Raw genomic sequence first — 20876 nt, 5'->3', positions numbered from 1 at the left:
GGTCAAACTTTTCTTTGTGCCCAAAGCTGAACTTGAAAAACAGTAAATAGATGATCGCACAAACTCAAAGTTTTATTGTCGGCGGCAAAGAATCTGACGACAGCAAGGTCCAGTATCCAGGTGAAGGTACATGCTTGTGAATTTCTGCTGGTCTCCTCTAGTATGGATCCTTAATCAATGCTTCATGATCCACACATTTTCCTATTGATTCAGGCAAACTTCCTTACCTAAATGAGGAATTTAGGACACAAGCTCATTTGCAGTTTGAAACACTGGTCTTTGATATCAATTAATTATTCATATTTGAAGAGAGGTTTACGGGCACATTACTTCTGACTAACAGACCAGAGGGAGGGGGTCGAGGATATAGGCTCCAATATAACTGAAGATGAATGGGTGTCTCACTTCGTGTCTATATTTGAGAGTGCTACATCCTGTATATATCCACATGCAGGAGCCCACAACGAACCCTTGATACCATTTACGCAGAATGAGGCAGAGAAAGGTATCACTGGGCTGACGTGTAATAAGGCCCCAGGTCCGGACGGTATCCTGATAGACCTTTTAAAATCCAATCCATCCCTCTGGGCCCCGGTCCTCGTGGCTGTACTCAATGCTCAGAGTCATGGGGCACCTCAACAATTGTCCCGGTATTCAAGAAGGGCGATCGCAATAGCACCTCTTGCTATAGACCGATCTCCCTTATTGATTCCGTGGTCAAGGTCATGGGCGGAGTTGTGCTGAACAGATTGGCAGCCTGGGTAAAAGGTAATAGGATCATCTCTGATATTCAATACGGGTTTCGCCCTGGGCATTCCACACTAGCACAATGCCTTAACCTATACATGATCCTCTGGAAGTACACGGCTGCCCACCAGGGTACGATCTACATGGCGTTCATGGATCTTTCCTCCGCTTTTGATTGTGTCAACCGGGGGTAACTGTGGCAGTCCATGAAGGGCATGGGGTTGAAGGTCAGCTTGGTGGATTTCCTGAGGGATCTACATAGAGATACCAGGGCAAACATAAGATTCGCCCAGGACCATAGGGTATCCAGAAATTTCAAAACTGAAAGGGGAGTACGGCAAGGATGTATCTTGGCCCCGTTTCTCTTTAACTTGTATATTAATGAGTTGGACAAGACCCTGGTAGAAACAGGGGCCGATTTTTCCTACGTGGGGCGTAGGGACCTGCCCGTCCTGCTTTATGCGGACAACACGGTTCTCCTTGCTAGAACCGCCAGAGGCCTGCAGACCTTACTCAACACCTTCCGCAGTTTTATGGCTGAACGGGACCTAGCTATAAACAATTCTAAATCATATATAATGCAGGTCGGGATGCGCCCCAAGAAGCAGTATCCTTTCAGACTGAATGATGAGAAAGTGCCCATAACGTCAACCTTTTCTTATCTAGTGCTTTTTGACGTCCATTTAAAATGGGATGCCCTAGTGCAGAGAAACAGGGGGGAGATTACAAGGGCCAACACAGCTATTTTCAACTTTGCCGCAAAAATGGGTTAGCGCCCAATTGCAGCCATGTTGAAACTATACCAGGCAAAAAGTGTTGCAATTGCCAGTTACAGTAGTGAGCTATGGGGATATGTGCCATCTGAGGGTATCCAGGTGGCGGAGAATAATTTTTTAAAACAGTTCTTGGGAGTACCAAAAGGAACCCCTAATTTAGTAGTTCACGAAGAAACAGGGATCCCATTTATCTGTGAAAACCTGGCAACGCGCCCCATGCATTTCTGGCTCAACTGCTGGTTAAACAAAGAATTAGTCCTTAACCATCAGATACTGAAAGAAGTCTTGTGCCTGGATTATATGCCTAAAATACATAAAAGACTGCTTTATGGAGCTGGGGAGACTGGACCTTTTCTTAAGACCTGATTTTATTACTACTGTTGCGGATGTGGAGTTTGTCAAGAAGTCTTTCACTGCACTCAAACAATTTAATAGAGATGAGGTAGATTTGTGCAAACCAAGCGCCCATAGCTTTATGATGCTTAAAACAATGCCAGCCACGGAGCCATACCTTCTGTGGACCTTGTTGGCCCACGAGCATTTTTTACTAACTAGATTCCGAATGGATTATTTCCATTATTTACTTGCAGTACCGAAGGGAAGCCATAGAGGCCAGGTGCTACCACCCTGTGGCTGCGACGGAGTGTCTCCTCTGGACCTGGTGCACTTTATGTTTTTCTGTCGCCTCTATGATGCTCCCCGGAAGTTCTTTTCAAAGCGACTTTTAAAAAAGGTTGAATTTTACACAGGTCCGTCCAGCGCTATGCTTTTTACTAATGCTGAAGCCAGAATGCACTGTATTTGTGGTTGGTTATTTGAAATCCTCATTGAAAATCAGATCTCGAATGGAGAACTAATTCATCCCTACCTTACAGTTGCCTCTTTAGTAGTTATCCTCTGAGAGTTTACATGTTTTTTATAGCTGATTGATTTTACTGTACAAATACCATTTTATCTTTATAGTGTCGAACATGTATGGATAGTGATTTTGAAATAGGTTTATGATTCCTCACAAACTTAACAAGTTTTAATGGCTGTAATGCAATGTAATGTAACTTTTATGGTTTTTCAACTTTTAAACCGAATAAAGTATTTTGAATGATTGACTAACAGACCAATCATATTTCATTCCCAGTGTTGAACTGGCTTTTGGGGCAGTTCGCCACTCCCAAACTGTCCAGCTTGGAAGGCCCTACCAGTGTAGGCTGGTTTTTATGATCCGCTCATGATTCACCTACCCAAAACAAACAGCCCAGGCACCGGCCCTTACAAGCTGACCCACCTGAAAATGCAAAACTGCTGAAATGCCAGTCCATTACTATGTATTCCATTAAATGAAAATGTTTAGCCTATTTTTTCTGTGGAAGAGAAAGTAGCTATGTAGGCGTATTTTTCTAAAGAACCTTAGCAATTCCGTTTGGGCATCTAGAAAATTGGGTCTTATTGTTGGGAGAAAGGAAAGGCCTTTGTTGAGAAGTGACATCTCGTCAGCTGAAAGGGTGTGATTAGTGAGGTTAAAAATAGGTAGGAGACTGTTCTCCGGGCCCGGAGTTATATCTGATTGTGTTGGTCCAGATGTATTTACCAGCGATAATGTTGGCGGCGGGTGAACCGTTCGCCTGGAGGATTCGGAGGGTTGGGCCATCTCTGTGGTTGCTTTCCCTTTCCCGTCCTTTGGGGTTCTGATTGGCCGCGGCCTCTCCCTAAAAAATTCCTATGAGAGGGACCGGGCCCAGGGCGGTCGCTTTGATCTGACTGTTCTGATGAATCAGCTGAACTGGTGGTAAATCCAACAAAATGTTGTTTTCTATTATATCTACCCCAAGGCCTTTGGTTTTGTGGCACACTGTAGGGGCAGTTGGTGTAAAAGTCTTTTGTTAAATAAGGGTATGCTCTTTCCTGACTGAAACCTTTTATGTCTTTTCGAACTTTGGTTGTTTTTTTATTTAATTCGAATTTGTGGAAATCTTCAATAGTTTTTTGTATTTGTTCAAAAAGTTTAATACAACAATGACTGATTCAAAAGTCCTGAAGATGATGCCTTGTATCTAGTGCTGGCATCGAAACGTCGTCGACACCCACACGCCATATGCAATATGATTAAATAATATTGTAATGTGCAATGGTGTAGACAGTAATGACTAAAGTCTGTAAAAAATTCTAATATATGCACAGACATATCTTACCTTGCCCTTTGGCCATTCTATGTTCGTTGTTGGGTCTCAATGTTCTGTGGGTCACGGCTGTGCCCACTTGTTATCTAATGTTTGAAATAACTCCCTAAATTCCTCTTTATTTTGAAAATAGATTCTTGTCCGGTTGGACAAAAGACATACTAGCTATTTAGAGTATGATTATTTCTTGATGTTAATTGTTGCTCCAAAATTAGGGACCATTGTTCTCTATAATATGATACTGCCCAAGGTCCCTATACTATACCTTTTGGGTTCTCTTGTTCCTTTGTAACACAACGCCCCTACATTACAGCAGAAAGGAGATGCAGAGATTGATGTTTGGCTGCGAGCGTCTACACATGCACTACTCTTTTTTCGGCGCTTTTTGGGACAATATTCAATTCTATCCTGACTTGTGGTTAACAGGCTGTGCTGACTCCAGCACACATGTGTTTTCTAACACAGAGGAGCAAGTATTATCTTATATGATGAATTGCAAAATTGCACGTTTAAGCACATGTAGAAAACTGAACTGTCTTCTCTTGGCAGAGTAAAATTATCCCTTAATCTTTCAGAGAAAAATTCAATGAGCTGTAAATCTATGGAGTAAGAATGATATCATGTACCTCATTGTATAGATTCATAAATCCCTTCATGGATGAAAAAAACAACATGATTGATTTTAGTAATATTAGGATCTATTCGACAGATAATGGTTGAGCTCCATTTTCTTTCTCAAACTGAAGTATGCTTTCTAGGACTGCAGAGTCAAGCCATCATGTGCCCTATTTCACAAGCCCCGCCCCCAGGTAAATCTTTCTTTTCGGCCTTGAAGCTACTGATCCCTGTGCTGGCTACAGCTATGTCCATCTGTCATGTTGTGGCCATAACTTATTCTCACTATCTTCTTTCTTTCCATCCACACCTTTATTCAAACTTTAAAATAAAGAAGTCTGAAATACTTTCATGCTTCTTTAACGTCTACCCTACTCTCTTGCAGTGTTGATCCCAACTACTACGCTTCACAAATAGGTTTGCACACACATTCGTATATTTGAAATCACATAACTGTACATTTGGAAGGGAGGGGAATTATCTGGGCCTACTTTTCAACTGCTAGCTACTTTACTTAGTAGAATTTTATTAAATCTTCCTTAGTTTGGGTTTTTTACACTAAGTTGGCCTCATTCCATTTAGCTGTATTTCCAGCTATGTAGCTTTCACATCTAACCCGTGTACCAGGAGGTTTGTAGTTTTTTACCATCCTCCAAATACCGTCTCATAGATGTATCACACAAAAAGTTGTTCCCTCTAACATGTCTCTAAGAAAGCCTTTCCCCAATACTTGTAACTCTCTTTAGTGCTCTCCAACCCATCCCTAGCATTGTACCCTAAGATATGCTATTTGGTATAGCCTCAGTTGCTTCCAGATTTGATCTGAGAACACTGATCTTTACCTTGTGTAATTCCACTGGAGTTGGTTAAGATTAGAACTGCTAATATGTGGCTCCAAACAGTGATCTGACATCACAGAAGGTGGAACCAGTACACAGAAATAAACATAATTTAGCTGTACAGAGGGCATTCACCATCTATTTTCAAGAATGTCAAAAAAAGAGATATGGATTCTAGCTTTCATGCTCCTTCTTTTGTGACTGAAGGTTAGTCTGTGCCCCTCTGGATAGTGCAATCTTGTATCTTTAAGAAAATGTACAGAGACAATCTTTCTTCAGATCAAGGAGGGAGCAGCTATACCCGCTGGCTGAAGGCAAGCAGGCGTTGGTCTCCAGATGTGCATGCTAGTGGGCATACATCCTTGAATAATGATTGTCAGGTGTGGTCTTGCCTTCAGGTCCTTCTCACAAATAGGACCAAAGCCAGATGAATGGTGAACCATGTTACTAAAACTCCCTGTCATCTGCCCTCATACCATTACAGTGAGTTATTAAATTCAAAGAATGTGGGATAGAAGTATTCCCTATCCATTCAGCATACACGTCTTTCAGGAATAGGGATCGTTGAATTATGTATAAATGTGATTACCCCGATGACTGACTGCTCCAGTTTTATATTCGAGCCTGGGTAAAAGCTCACATCAAAACAGAATAATGCATTTGTGTAGACTTTCAAGTGTTCATAAGATGGAGAATTGTAAATATTCTGACATTTTGACATCTTTCAAGAATATTCAGCAGTGTTTTTATTCTGTGGGAGTCAAAAAGAGATAGAGTAAAAAAAATAGACAGAGAAGAGATTGAGAGAAAGAAGGAAGAGGCTCATGCCAGACATAGAAAGGGGAAGAGCGAGCAAGTTGTCAGAGAGAGATATAGAAATCATATATTTTGTTGTCTTTTTCTCTCTCCTATAGCTTTTTCAAGATTACTAGAACCATCGACACTACCAATCACATTATAGAGGTATCCCTACATATTCCAGTGTTATAATTCATTAAATAATATTTTGTAAAAAAAAATGAAAAAACGTACACATGTTTTTTGAGTAAACATGAATTTCGTTCTAAAGTTCCAGTTGCTTCAAGGTCCTTAACACTAAATATAAGTTTCCTATAAGTAGGAGCTTATTTGATAGAGTTAAGCTAGTCTTGTTCCCGGTATAGGGGATGTGATCCTAGCTCTAAGTTTGGAATATCAGCTGGGAAACAGTGCAGAAATGTGTTTCAGAATTAATAGACAATAGCATTTCCACATGTGGCGTCATCTGGCAGACTTGCAGGGGACTGCTGCTGATAATCCATTCTCGAAATAGTACTCAAACACTTGCCAAAATAGGTAAGTGAAGATTCAGATGTTATGTGTAGGATGTGGTGAGTGTGCATGTGCCATGGGCAGCTCATGGGAGCCTCTCAGTGTATTGAACTGTACCGGGAATCCCGTTTCTGCTCCATCCGTGTGCATTTAAGTAGTGCTTAACCCCTTCGATGGTTGTGACGGAACGGTTCGGTCACGAGCGCCGGTTGGGCTGTGCTTATTCCGTCATGGCCACGCCTGTTTCTTAGAACCTTCAGCACAGCGTAAAAATTCGCGCCGCGCTGAAGGTGTTAATTGACTGAAGAGCAAAAGGTTCATGTAAAGATGTGTGGTGTGGAAAAAATATTGCCAACTCAAAACTAAAGGCTTTTTAAAAAATGTATTTTCTGACCTTGTAATCCACTACACTCACTGATATACTTGGGAAGAATCAATCATGTAAGTAATTTATTTTCCTGGGTTAACTCTCTTTCAGGGAATTTTTGTTCTGTCACATATACTTATCCCCAAGAAATATTAATCCATGAGAAAGTTCCCCAGGGACCTAAACGTGGCTGCTGTATCATTGTATTTATTTTTCCTGGCCATCCCAAGGATTCACTTTCATCTGGTTCAAACAACTTGGACAACATTCACCACTTTCTAAGTACTACATTGGAAAAACTGAATGATTCCTCACTAAGTTTTACTGAAATGGACTTATGGACTCTGACTACTCAATAAGTATTAGTTTTAAGACTTAAAGACTATAGGCTGTTCTTCAGACCACTGTATCATTTATCTTTATGGCACAAATGCAGGATCACCATGTATGTGGATTTAAAATTTACCTACCTTTCCTTTCCCTAGATATCGTTGGAACTCTTGTCAGTGAGGCTTGCTTACATTTTTGACTTACTAAGTCTATTGCTACTTTCCCAATCCCAAACTTTGATTGAACTATATGCCTATGCGAAAGAACTGCCCGCCCTTTATTGGTAGTAGGAATGTCACTTTGCTTAGCAACTATATGGACTATGTGGCTAAATACTAAATTTCAGACTTTCTTGAAAGATGTGCCTTGGATTATGATGCATAACAGGGATGGCCCAGTGGCGGTTCCTCCATGGGAGCAGAGGAGTGTCACCCCCCCCCCCCCATACACACACTGCTGTGCAGAAAGCTGTAAAACAAAATGGTAATAAAATTATGTTATCACCATTTTATTTTTCCAGCTTTCTGTCGAAAGGAGAGGGCAGGGCAGTCCCAGTGCATCATTGCTGTTGATTGGCAGCAATGATGAGTGGCCCTGTTGGTGTGAATTGTGCATGTTAGTTTGGCCGGATACTTTGCTACGGCCAAACTGACATGCACAATTCAACCACTCCCATCCAGCTGTCTTGGATTTCTCGGTTAGAGAGCAGGCACAGGCCTTCAGTGCTCCTCGGAGCGCTGAGGCAGCCTGCTCCAGCCAATCCACGTACTTCTGTCTCATAGCATGAGAGCAGTGACTGGATTGGATATGGACCTGGGGTCCAACTGTGGGACCTCGCACTCCGAGGAGTCTGGAGCCGTCACCTGGACTGGAGAACAGAGAGGATGTGCGGCAGGCTCAGGTAAGAGAAACTTTGTTTCCATGTTTAAATGTTTGTTTATTTGTATGTATGTTTTTTAATTCTATTTATGTTGACTCACCATTTTTGTGAGTTACCAAACACCACTAGGATAGCCATAGATTATTTTTAGAACACCAGATTCGATTGTTATTATTCTGCACCGCTACATCAGACTTATTGGTTTGTATGATTTTGAGCTGACTGAACTTGTTTAGGAGGTTTGAAATTCCTGTGGTCATCCTATATATCTATAGCATGACCCTAAGAGTAATATCTTTGAATTTGATTTCCAATTTGTGAGTTGGTTACCAATTAGTTGTTCCTCATTGGGTAGCCAACAGGAGACACCCTAGTTCCTCACCCCTCAGTGCAATGAGCAAGGTCCATCGGAGGGCCAAAGCCTTGTGGGTATGAATAGAGATAATCAGCAAATTGTAGACAAATTGTATGGTATTGGCCAAGTGGATAAAAATTAATGAGCTTCAGCTGCAACACCTGCAAAGGAGCTGCATGCTCAAATAATCCCCCAGACTATTTTTTCATCCTCGAGAGCTGTCACTTGTTGTAGACCTTCAAAATTATTTTTCTCTTCTGTATCAGTCTTGAACAGGCTCAACTAGAGCTTTACTCTCTTCTTTTCTAAATCACGAGGACTTGATAACGCTACTGTGAGGTTCAAATTCACTCATGAGTTCCTAAATTTCTCAAAGAATAATCATGACATAAATTTGCATACAATTAATGTGATTGGGCTTATTTGCAGAGTCATTGATCATCCTGAAAGCCTACCTTGGAGCAGCCATTTTGTACCATCAATTGGTACAAATATTTTTTTTAAAGTATTGGAAGACATCGGATACATTTTTTTTTTAAACACTGCACACTCCCTACCTTTGTACATGTTTTTGGGCACTTGGCACGTGTGGCCGCATCCGTTGGAACAGCACTTCTTCACCCCCGAGCACTCATTATCTGCCTCACAGCTTTCTACACAGGCGGCGGCGAACCCGCTGGCCTTCTCCGGGGCCGGGCAGTCTCCTTGTTTCACTGACAAGACGGACTTCAGGAACTCGCAGCTAGTTAGGCATTCATAATGCTTCTTGGGGAAAAGAGGCTAAAACAGAAAAAAGACCTGATTGTAAGTGACTTTGACTGAAAAAAAAAACATCCATCATGTGTACAGAAATTTGAAGAAGGCCTTTCTAAACCACGACTGCAATTCTACAGTCTGATTTAACAAACAGCACATTAAAAACATAAAACACAGCCTGTCTTACAGCACATTGTAGGACCTATCCACAAAGCGAGCATAAACGATCACAATTTAATCTAAAAGTAAGTTGCCCCTATCTATGCACGTGCAGAATTTTGTTTCATATTGGTTTGCGTGCATGTAAATTGTACAGAGAGAAAATAAACACAGAGTACGCTTCTTGCAAAAGTGTGTGGTATTTATTCACCGACTTACTCCTACACGTTTGTAATGCAAATAATGCCCATTTGTTGGGTAAAGAAAATTAACTAGTCTGTTATTTATTTTCTCTGACATGAAAACCTCGTCCAACACTTTGTCCAACACGCGTCTTACAAATGCTGGGACTTGGTGCATTTTTGTCCACTTTCTGCACAGCTTACATTAGACCTATTCATTTCTAAGTCAGGTTGTGAGCTAAAGGCAAGAAGTGAACATGCAAGGCTTTGTGAGTACCCCAAAAACAAAAGTACTTCTTCAGCCTACACCAAAGGATATTGCACATCCATGGATACATGTTTTGTACACACGCATTTATAAATTATGCGCTTAATGTAGTCATACACAGATCACATAACACATGCATAGTCCGCAGTTATGATGACTAACAGCCAGATTCATTAATGTCCCGATTTGCGAGTCCTTAATAGCGATTTTTAAGGAATCGCTATTAATGACTCGCAAAACGGGATTCATGTAGAAATCGCAACATTATTTGCGATTCCTACAGCTTCCTTATTTGCGATTAGCAAATTGCTAATCGCAAATAAGGAATGACTCCCCATGCATTCCTATGGGCCTCAATTTGCTAATCGCACATAAGGATGCGATTTCAAGGGTGCCAGGGGTGTCCAAAGGACACCCTGTAGCACCCCTGAAATGTAAATGTAGACTGGTGTTGCGCACACACATGTCCAAAGGACATGTGTGTGTGTAACATACAACTTAGAAAAATGCATTAAAGTGCATTTTTCAAAGTTTTCGCTATTTACCACAAAGTTAGACTTCGCGGTAAATAGCGGCCAAAAATAGCGATTTCGCAATTCAAAAATGGTTCATGAATTGCATTTAAGGAATCTCAAATAGAGATTCCTTAAATGCAATTCCTTGCAATTTTGCGATTTCGCATTTTGCGATTTTTGCATTTGGGATGATGAATCCCAAATGCAAAAATTGCGCTCGCAAAGGGCCAGATTCTCAGAATCTGGCCCTTTGCGAGCCGATTTTTCAATGATGAATCTGGCTGTAAGTCCAATAGCCAAGGGCTAATGGTGGCCAAATTGAGAAAAGTCAAACATTACTTACTTGTTGGCAAAATTATCCTGCCCAAGCTGAAACAATGAAATAGGGTCCACTGCGGCATTTCCAAGGTTGTTTTGAACCACTGACATCTTTGGTCATCAAGTGATTGTCCATCCTGTCCTTGCCTAGCATCAATGCCTACCAGTGCATGAGTGGAGTACATTTATGATGGCCCTGGCTACCTAACAAATACATTTCAAGCCTATACAATTATTAAGCTTTTTGGTTCAGAACACGACTCTCTGCTTCAAGACTGGCCTCTTCTATAGAGAGCATCATTTACAGTTTGGAGGGAACTGAATATCCTCCAGTTTCTGAAGAAAACTCTATATATGGACTATACTCCACCAGCTGACTATTCTCCAGCATAGGGGATGCACCGCGGAGGAAATTCATCCGGTGGATTCTACTCCGTGTTTAGAGTGTCCACCAGAAACTGGTGGATTCACACTTCCCGCCAAACACTTAAAGAGGCCTTGGAGGCTGGGCTTTTGAGGTCCAAGCTGCTTGGGTTTAGAAGTCTCTTTCTCTTTATCTCCACACACAGAACATCCAATTGAATCTTTGCAGGTTATTCAAAACCTAGCAATTTGCTGCCTACACAGTCATATTTGCAGCTATCAATTTCCATTTGTGAGCAGTGCATGCCTTGTGCATGCACACACAACTTTTGCTTCACGTAGGCCTGAAGTACGCCTACAGAAACACTACGGATCTATCCTTGTATTATTTTTTCCTCACGAACAAGGTTTGGTCCAAGTGTACAGAAATCAAAGGTCTTGACTTTGCTTTATTCAAAATATCTTAAACCCCAGGGGCCTCATTTATGAGAAATGACGCATCGCTGCGTGAAAGCAGCGATGCGTCACTTCTCAGTGCGCACTCCTTGCGACATTCCTGATGCGTCATATTTAATTTATGACGCATCATGTCGCAAGGAGTTACAGATACATCAGTATTTCTGACGTATCTGTAAGCGCAAAAGTGACGCATTGCTGGAGTGTGTCACAAAGTGACGCAACTACAGCAATGCGTCCTTTCACATGGGGAAAGCCCCATGTGAAAGGGCCTGCGTCAGTCTTACGCCTGCTGTGAGGCAGGCGCAAGATTTTGACGCAACGGCGTCCTCAAAGTGACGCAGTGAAATCTCATAGATTTCACTGCGTCACTTCTAGGACCCTTACTTACGTCAATACGCCCCCTTGCATACATTATACCTAGCGCAGGTGTAATGTGGCGCAGGGGTTTACAAAGTGACGCATCTACCTAGATGCATCACTTTGTAAATATGGCGCAACAAGGCGCATTTTTTACGCCACTGGTGCGTCACAAAAAGTGACGCACCGGCGGCGTAAAAGTGACGCACAGCCTCATAAATGAGGCCCCAGGAAAGGATTGGTAGGCCTACTACCCCCAAAAAAGAACTTGAAATATAAGAATTTCACATTTTTAAACTCCTAAACCCTAGTGCTAGAGAACACAAACTCTCAAAGAAGGACATTGAGAAAGCAGCGTTTGATCCTTTTGGGCAGCAATGAAAGGAGGGGACAGTAGTTTGCTGCAGATGCAACAAAAGCGGTGCGCTCCATGGGTTACACCAGAAAGGATGCCGAGTGTGCGGAGACTGCAAGTGAAAGGCCTTTCTATTCCACAAAATCGCAAATTTGCAGCTAGTTAATTAAAACGCTTTACGAGCCCAAGAGGCACAATGTTTTCCTGCAGGCCTTTTCTCCACCACTCCTTTCACAGCTCATTCTGAGATTTTAGCGCTGGGCTAAGTGCGCTGCTCTTCATTAAGAGCCTTTGATGTTCTACTTTTAGCTTCAATTGACAAATTACTAATCAGGGAGGGAAGCTAAGATCTGCAGTGCTCCCCACTCTTTTTGGGGGGCTTTAGCTCCAGGGCCCACACCTAGATGTCATTTTGGAAAGAGATTTGGAATCAAGGCATCGACTTTAAAAGGCTGACACTGCAAAAACAACTTGTTTGAAACGCCTGCCTCAGCCCAGAAACATTTACTATGAGTGCAGGTGCAGGGACAAACTAGCAATATCATTGCATGAGACTGCAGGTGCTGCCCGCTAACCTGGACAATGGGCGTCCTCAGCCTGGGCAACATGCCCATTACGCTGGCGTAATTTTGCATTATGCTTGTTAAGCCAAAATCCTGAAATTACGCCACCATGCCATATGGCATAATTACTCTGTCTGTGTGCCAACATTTTAACACAGGAAACTGCACGAGCGACCAGAATGCAAACATCTGTAATTCACAACACTTGTGTTTTCCGAGTCATTTTTTAAGCACTAAAGGGCAGATTTACAAGCCCCTTGCGACACTTTTACGCCGCCGTTGCGTCACTTTTATGACGCAGCGGCAGCGTAAACAATGCGCCACGTTGCGACTTATTTACAACGTGACGCATCTAGGAAGATGTGTCACGTTATAAAGCCTGCGGCACATGAAACCTGCGTCAGGTTTCATGTGGGCGTTCTGTCGCGTGGGTGGACATTCCCTCGCAGGAAAGCCCCGTAAAACTGACGCAGTGAAATCTACAAGATTTCACGGAGTCAGTTTTACAACGCTGCTGCGTCAAATCCTTACGCCTGCTTGAAGCAGGCGTAAGGAGTGACGCACCACGTTGAGTATGGTTGGCCCCTGTGCCTTGCAGGAGTTGCGTCGCGCCTCCAGCAATGCGCCGCCCGTACACCACAAGATGCGTCACGCATCTGCCCTTCCTTGCACCATCGTGCGCCGCATTGTAAATGCGGCGCATCTGTGGTGGCGCAAGGAGGGGATTGCGTAACGCATCTGTTCTGGCGCATCCCTGCTGATTTGCAGAGATGCGCCAGAACTTGTAAATATGCCCCTAAATGAGTCCTCGATTCATAAATGGACACAAGAAGCCATTTCAAGCTAAAATAGAGTTGCATTTAGTGTCATTTTGCAGAATTCTCGTGCAATTTTGCATCATTTTCTTTCCTATAAATGTGCACACCCATAGGGTACTCGGTCTGCAAAGGAATGTTGTGTTAACAAGCATACTAGGCTATGCGCGTAGTGGTTTTGTCGAGTTGCCAAGGACAGGCTCAAATGTGATGGTGTGAAGGTCATTTACACATACAGTGCTGCAGAGGCATAAACGTTTTAATAAAGATGGACCATTCAGCAAAGAGTTATTATTTAGTAAAGAAATATATTTTAATACTTTCAGATATATAAATATATGAAAAATTTAAACAATAACTGACCAATGTAAAACATGCTAATCAGACAAATAACACAGATGAATAGCAGTTGCAACCAAAGGCATATATGTTACACAAAATGTATATACATAGTGCTCATAATAACTAACTTAAAGCGTACACTGGACTGGGTTTGACGAGACGACCGTAATCCTTTTTCCGAAAAAACTCTTTAAAAGTTGTTCACGATCACTACCTAATTGGGACCACGAAGAACGTTATAATAACCACAAAATATAAATTGCTGCAACCTGTAGGAAAGGAAAACAAGATTCTAGACCAGTAAAAATCCTTGTGATAGTTTTCGAGGTTAGGAATTATGGGACCAGACTTTTATGGTCGGGGTTTGACTGCATATTAACCACTTCGATGCTGATGACGAGCTGAGCTCGTCATCAGGCTTACCTGCCGTGTGCTGATGACGAGCTGAGCTCGTCATGTAACGCGGTATTTCGAAAAATGCTGCACACAGCGGGAAAAGCCGCTGCATCGATGCGGTTAAAGACATTTCATGACCTGAGATCTTGGCGATACCATTTCAACTGCTCTACACCTGGAGGGACAGGCCTCAGTATTGCAGGAGTACTCATAGCAGCTTGACCATGGGGGGCCATAGAGTGTGTGCCCACAGGCATAAGGGGAGACACGGGGCACATGCAGGACCACGCCGAGTTATGTGGAATCAAACTACACATCAGCCAGCAGGACGCTGTATATCTGCGCAGGAAGCGGGCCCTCTAGTGAGCTTTGGGATTGGTTCCTCCAGTACCATGGTCACTGAGGCAGGGTATGGACTGCACGCACATCACAGTGGAAGGATGAAAATAGGTAACAGAAAAGGGCAAGTGAGGAGGTTTATCAAGGGTGAAACCACCAAATGACACAGGGATGTAGAGTACTGGCCAGGGGGTTTCTCCACTCAGCTCACCTTCACTGCAGAATGGATCACAAACTGGGAACCCAAAGCAGCCCTGGCAATTTTATAGGACCAGCCCACCCTCACCCCAACCAGAAGAAGGGGGGCAGGGAGAGTGCAAGTGTGAAGCAGTGCTGCTTTTGTTACTGGGGGCTGATATTGCAGCACCGCTGCAAAACCAGCTCCCGTAACAAAAATACGGCCCCCCACTGCTGCAAAACCGGCCCACCCTTCCAGCCTCCAGGGAAAATGCCCGATGCCTGCTAAGTCCGGTCCAGCAAATGCCGGTCTCCAGTCTCTGGTGAGGGGTAAAGAGGCACTCTGTGTCCAAGTCTCCAGACTGGCTGGCTGGTGAGTTCTATCTAGGCATGGTCATTTGCAAGATAGGCTAAAGGATCTTTAGCAGATATCACCCTTAGTCCCAACCTTGAGAAAAGACCCATCAAGCTACTCCTTAGCTTGGGAAGCACCTCAGCATCGTGGTAATTAACCTTTATCCCGCATTTTTTTTCCCGCGGACTTTCAGGCCGCATACCATTTATCCGCAAGGTCATTGACCTCGCATACCATCCTCCCGCATTTTTTCAAAACGCATGTGCATTTATCACACATGCCTTTTACAACAAATTACGTTGTAAAAGCATGTATGGTAAATGCATTTGCGTTGTGAAAACCACGATGACGAGAGAGGTAAGGGGGTTTGGGTTAATTTTTTCGTTGTGCTGGGTTAGTGATAGTGTAGTGTTGTGTTAGTGTAGTGTAGAGTTGTGGTGGTTATTTAGTGTAGGGTCGTGCTGGGGGAAGTGTTATAAGGGTTAGGGTAGTGTTGTAGTGTTTGTGTAGTGTTGGGTCATGCTGGGGGTAGTGTTTTAGGGTTTAGGGTAGTGTTGTAGTGTTTGTGTAGTGTAGGGTCATGCTGGGGGTAGTGTTTTAGGGTTTAGGGTAGTGTTGTAGTGTTTGTGTAGTGTAGGGTCATGCTGGGGTAGTGTTTTAGGGTTTAGGGTATTGTTGTAGTGTTTGTGTAGTGTAGGGTCATGCTAGGGGTAGTGTTTTAGGGTTTAGGGTAGTGTTGTAGTGTTTGCGTAGTGTAGGATAATGCTGGGGGTAGTGTTTTAGGGTTTAGGGTAGTGTTGTAGTGTTTGCGTAGTGTAGGGCCATGCTGGGGGTCGTGTTTTAGGGTTTAGGGTAGTGTTGTAGTGTTTGTGTAGTGTAGGGTCATGCTGGGGGTAGTGTTTTAGGGTTTTGGGTAGTGTTGTAGTGTAGGGTCATGCTGGGGGAAGTGTTATAGGGTTTAGGGTAGTGTTGTAGTGTAGGGTCATGCAGGGGTAGTGTTTTAGGGTTTAGGGTAGTGTTGTAGTGTTTGTGTAGTGTAGGGTCGTGCTGGGGGTAGTGTTTTAGGGTTTAGGGTAGTGTTGTAGTTTTTGTGTAGTGTAGAGTCATGTAGGGGTAGTGTTTTAGAGTTTAAGGTAGTGTTGTAGTGTTTGTGTAGTGTATGGTCATGCTGGGGTGTAGTGTTTTAGGGTTTAGGGTTGTGTTGTAGTGTTTGTGTAATGCAGGGTTATGCTGGGGTGTAGTGGTTTAGGGTAGTATTGTAGTGTTTGTGTAGGGTCATGCTGGGGGTAGTGTATTAAGGTAGTGTTGTAGTGTTTGTGTAGGGAAGTAAAGTGCTTTATGGTAGTGTTGGGGGGTCGTGCTGGGTAGTGTAAATGTTGGAAAAGGACTGTGTGTTAAGGGTGCGTGGTGGAGGGGTACTACATTAGAGTGTAGTGTAGGGTAGGGTAGGGTATGGTAGGGTACTCTTACTTACCTTTAGAACTTTTACAATGAGAATATCTTTAACATGCATGCCTTTTCGTTGTAACGGCATGCGTGCTAAAGGCATATTCGTTTTAAAAGTTTTCGTTCTCTTAATTTGCGGACTAATAGTACTTGCGGTATTATATTTGCGGTATGATGGTATGCGGGATTTTTGTCTGCGGTCTAACGTCATATATTCCAGCATCGTCCATGCAGATCTGAGTTGATGCACACCTTCAAGGTGCTGGTGTCATGCTCTAGTTTATGTCTAGTCCTTTACATTTGGTAGCAGACCATTGCCAATCCGAGCTGGTACATCCCAAACATTTGTATAGGGACGACATTTAACCCTCCTCCAAGAGGATGCTGAGTAGAGAAGTCTTGGCCTAATCCCAGAATGCACCTAAATGGCTTGTACCAATGTGACAACAGGAATATTCAGTCTCCAGGCATCTGATGCGGAGGGATACCTTACGAATTCCTTTCCACCATGAATGACAGCAAAGGAAACGGGATACAGAGGGAGGCATGGAGATGAAGAAGTGGTGGATTAATTTGTTTCATATTGTATCATTTTACTGTAGGCAAGAGCCATCCTCCATCTCCCATTCCCAGTTAGAAAGAAAGATAATCAAGATCATCTTCGAATAACCTTGAATGCAACCTAGATAATGGTTATGAGCAGTTCCTTTCATTAAAACATAATAAATATGTAGGGGCCATGTTTACCCAAGGGCAATGGACTTCTTTAACGAGGAGTCCAGTATGAATTACTATGGATAAATACATCTACTGAATCCTAAAAAGGATACACATGTCTCCACCAGACACGGCCAGAGCAGGAAGGTTCAGGGCGCAGCCGGACTGGGAACAGAAACCAGCCCTGGCAATTGCGCCCAACTGGCCCGGGTGTGGCAGGGGGTGGGGTGCTAATGTTTAGTACCACTGCAACTTTTTTTTACAGGGGGCCGATATTGCAACACCTTTGCAAAACTGGCCCCCAGTAACAAAAGCGGCCCACACTGGTCAAAAACTATCCCCACCCTTCCGGCCCACCGGGAAAATCACCCGGTGCCCAATTTGGCCAGTCGGCTCTGGTTGAAGGGCGTTATCTACTTGAAAATAGGGATGGTTGGAACAATTTAAGGTTGCACCTAACATAGGTGGCAGTGTCCCTAACCGGCACTAGATCAGCCCTTTACGGGGTCCCTGTGGACTCGGGTGCATTCAGACTCAGCAAGCTGGGCAGAAAGGAAGAATACTTTCACCATCCCATCACTACCCTTCCCTGTCCAACTCTTTAGGGGCATCAAATGTGATTTACTATGTATTTATTTTATGAATTATTTTTTTACGATACACGTTGTGATTATAAACAATGTTGTTATAATTTTTCTTGCATTTGTTCAAGTTATCTTATCATGGTTTATTCGTTCTAGTACCTGGGACCACATTGTTTGTATCAATTATTCACCCAGGTCCCAGCGACTTTCTGGGTTAACCCGTGTTTTTACAGCACATGGGCAGAAAGGAAGGCAGGTTCTTGGGCACAAGAAAATTTCGTGGGCATGGAAGAGCTGTACAGACTGACATGGACTTTTATTTTATCTAAACGAAGTATTTAATACCTCCTCTCTCTTTGTGATTTCAATCAAAGAGAACATGTTCTGCCTGCCCTAATAACACTGTTGTATGCAAATGAGATTTTGTTTATTTATTTTGGGTCTGCTTCACAAAGTTGCGCCTTCCTCGTAAAACAGATGCGACTTACTCGTGATACCAACGGACACTTAAGAATTAAAATGAAAAGAAATTCCTCGGAGCGGCCTGAGTTCTTTCAGTGCTCTAAAAATACACGCTAGATCTAACACATCTTGACTTGCACGCGCACACAAGGCAGGCACAGCAAATGCCTCGAGACCAACATACCTCACAGAAATTTTGGCAGTGGTTCTTCTTCAAATCCCATGATTCTTTGCACGGCTCCAGACACTGATGAAAAGCAAGAAAATGAATCATTAGAATGGGGCACCCAACGGAGGTGCTAACATTATTAGACACATTTATGTTCGGTTGCAGTTTAATTTGCACTTAATGAATGCAGTCTAAATGTCAGATATTGCGCCTAAGGCCTTTGTCTGCAGTTGATCATACAGCCCTAGTTAGGATAGGATAGGATGAGGATTTATAAAGCGCACTAATACTCGTAGGTGTCAAGGCGCTGAGCGGTCGAGGAGAGAATGCAGAAATGGGGTCTTGTCTTGGCATTTATGCCATAAGGAACTCTGCCTTTTGGCTTCAAAGTGTGTATTCTAAGCAGCAGTCCAAGTGAATTAAAATGAGAAAGGAGCAGGGTCAATGAGCCTTGGACGGGTCGAAGGCACAGCTACAAAGAACAAACCCCCAGATTCATCATGCTCCTCTTTTGTGAGTTCTTAATAGCGATTATTAAGGAATCGCTATTAAAGACTCGCAAAACGGGATGCATGTAGAAATCGCAAAATTTATAGCGATTTCTACATCTTCCTTATTTGCGATTCGCTAATTGCGAATCGCAAATAAGGAATGACTCCCCATTCAATCCTATGGGCCAAAGGCCTATAGGAATGAATGGGGAGTCAATCCTTATTTGCGATTAGCAATTAGCGAATCGCAAATAAGGAAGCGATTTCAAGGGTGCCAGGGTGTCCAAAGGACACCCTGTAGCACCCCTGAAATGGTGATTTACACTGGTGTTGCACACACACATGTCCAAAGGACATGTGTTTGTGTAACATCCAACTTAGCAAAAATGCACTAAAGAGCATTTTTCGAAGTTTTCGCTATTTACCACGAAGTCAGACTTTGCAGTAAATAGCGGCCAAAAATTGCGAATTCGTAATTCTAAAATGGTTCATGAATTGCATTTAAGGAATCTCAAATAGAGATTCCTTAAATACAATTCTTCGCAATTTAGCGATTTCAGATTTTGCGAATATTGCATTTGGGATGATGAATGCCAAATGCAATAAAAGCGCTCGCAAAGGGCCAGCCTTTGCGAGCTGATTTTTCCTTCATGAATCTGGTTGAAAATATTGCATAACTATTATGTTGGTCTTTCACATTCAGGCAACTGTATATTAAATAAAGTGCTCTTTAAATGAAAAATCGATGCAAGTTAAACTAATAAGTGGGAAAAGTACTATTTTGCATTGTAAAACCTTTAATGGTTAATACAATCACTGCAGATATCTATGTGTGTGACCAGAAAGTCGCAAAATTGGGTCCTGGTTGGGACAGTGGGGAATAGTTACTTGTGTATTTTTAGTACTACCAGGTCTTTGTTGGTTTTAATCAATGGATTCATTTGAAGCTCTGTGATGACACTGTCTTCCAGGCTGCCTTTATATTTGCAGAATAACTAATTGCACACATTTACATTTCTTTCAGGCAGTAGGCACCCAGGCAAGAAAGTTAGACAACACTTCATGAAACTTTTGAAGCCAGACTGGACCATGATCCACATAACTGGTGCAATCACATTTGATCCCTGGAAGTCTTCAGCATGAATCACTGAGATTTGAGAACCCACGATGAAGAGTTACATCGCTATTGCTCCGGTTATCTAGCATAGGTAGTTGCAACCCAATTACTCCAACACTATTACATTGAGCAGATCAATAGATAACCCCTGACCTGTCCCTAGACTTGACATTACTTTCACTTGGCTCTGGTGGAAAATTGCTAAGATTGGGGTAAGAAAAGAAAATGTGGCAAGTAAAAGTGATAACAACTCGAAGTAATAAACATGGCCCAAGTCATGGTGAGGGTGTGTTAGTGACCACTCAGCTTAATGGAGGCCTGTTGCACCCCTGTGTGTAGAACACAACTTGCTTAGGAGGAAGAATTTTCTAACACCGCATTCCCCTCTCTAAGGGGGATATTTACAATAAAATGTCGGAGCGCTGTGTTACGCCAAAATTTGTAATGCTGCGCTTCCACAGTTTTTTAAATGCAGGGATGTGCCGTATTTACAAAACTACGGTGCACCCCTGCGTTTCCCCTAGTGCTAGCTCTTAAAAAGCTGCAGAGCTCCAGTGCAGGCACCCTTGCGCCATGTTGCAAGGGTGCCTGTGCTTAGGTGCAATTGTTTATGTGCAGGAAGGAACACCTTCCTGCACATAAACAATCTTTAAAGGTGATTTGCTGTTTCTATGTGTATACTGAATAGAAAAAGCAAAATGTGAGGAGAAATTAATAATTTCTCATTGGATCGCCGTACTAAGACCAGGTTTTACTTGGCCTTAGTTTTTGGCTCTG

At 42.8% G+C, this 20876-nt stretch overlaps 1 protein-coding gene across 1 annotated transcript in view; it reads right to left on the bottom strand.

The window, feature by feature from the left end:
- Nucleotides 1-20876, bottom strand: part of ANOS1 (anosmin 1) — a 479614-nt gene that overhangs the window by 181427 nt on the left and 277311 nt on the right. The window contains exons 3-4 of the mRNA XM_086934322.1: nucleotides 18507-18569; nucleotides 8952-9174 (exon numbers count right to left, since the gene is read on the bottom strand). Coding sequence (XP_086790448.1) covers nucleotides 8952-9174; nucleotides 18507-18569 — 286 coding nt within the window. The remainder of the gene's footprint in view (nucleotides 1-8951; nucleotides 9175-18506; nucleotides 18570-20876) is intronic.

Source organism: Lissotriton vulgaris, chromosome 8 (genome assembly GCF_964263255.1).
Source record: "Lissotriton vulgaris chromosome 8, aLisVul1.2, whole genome shotgun sequence".
NCBI lineage: Eukaryota > Metazoa > Chordata > Amphibia > Caudata > Salamandridae > Lissotriton > Lissotriton vulgaris.
Note: the sequence above shows the minus strand (reverse complement) of the source record. Positions and strands in the feature narration are given on the sequence as shown.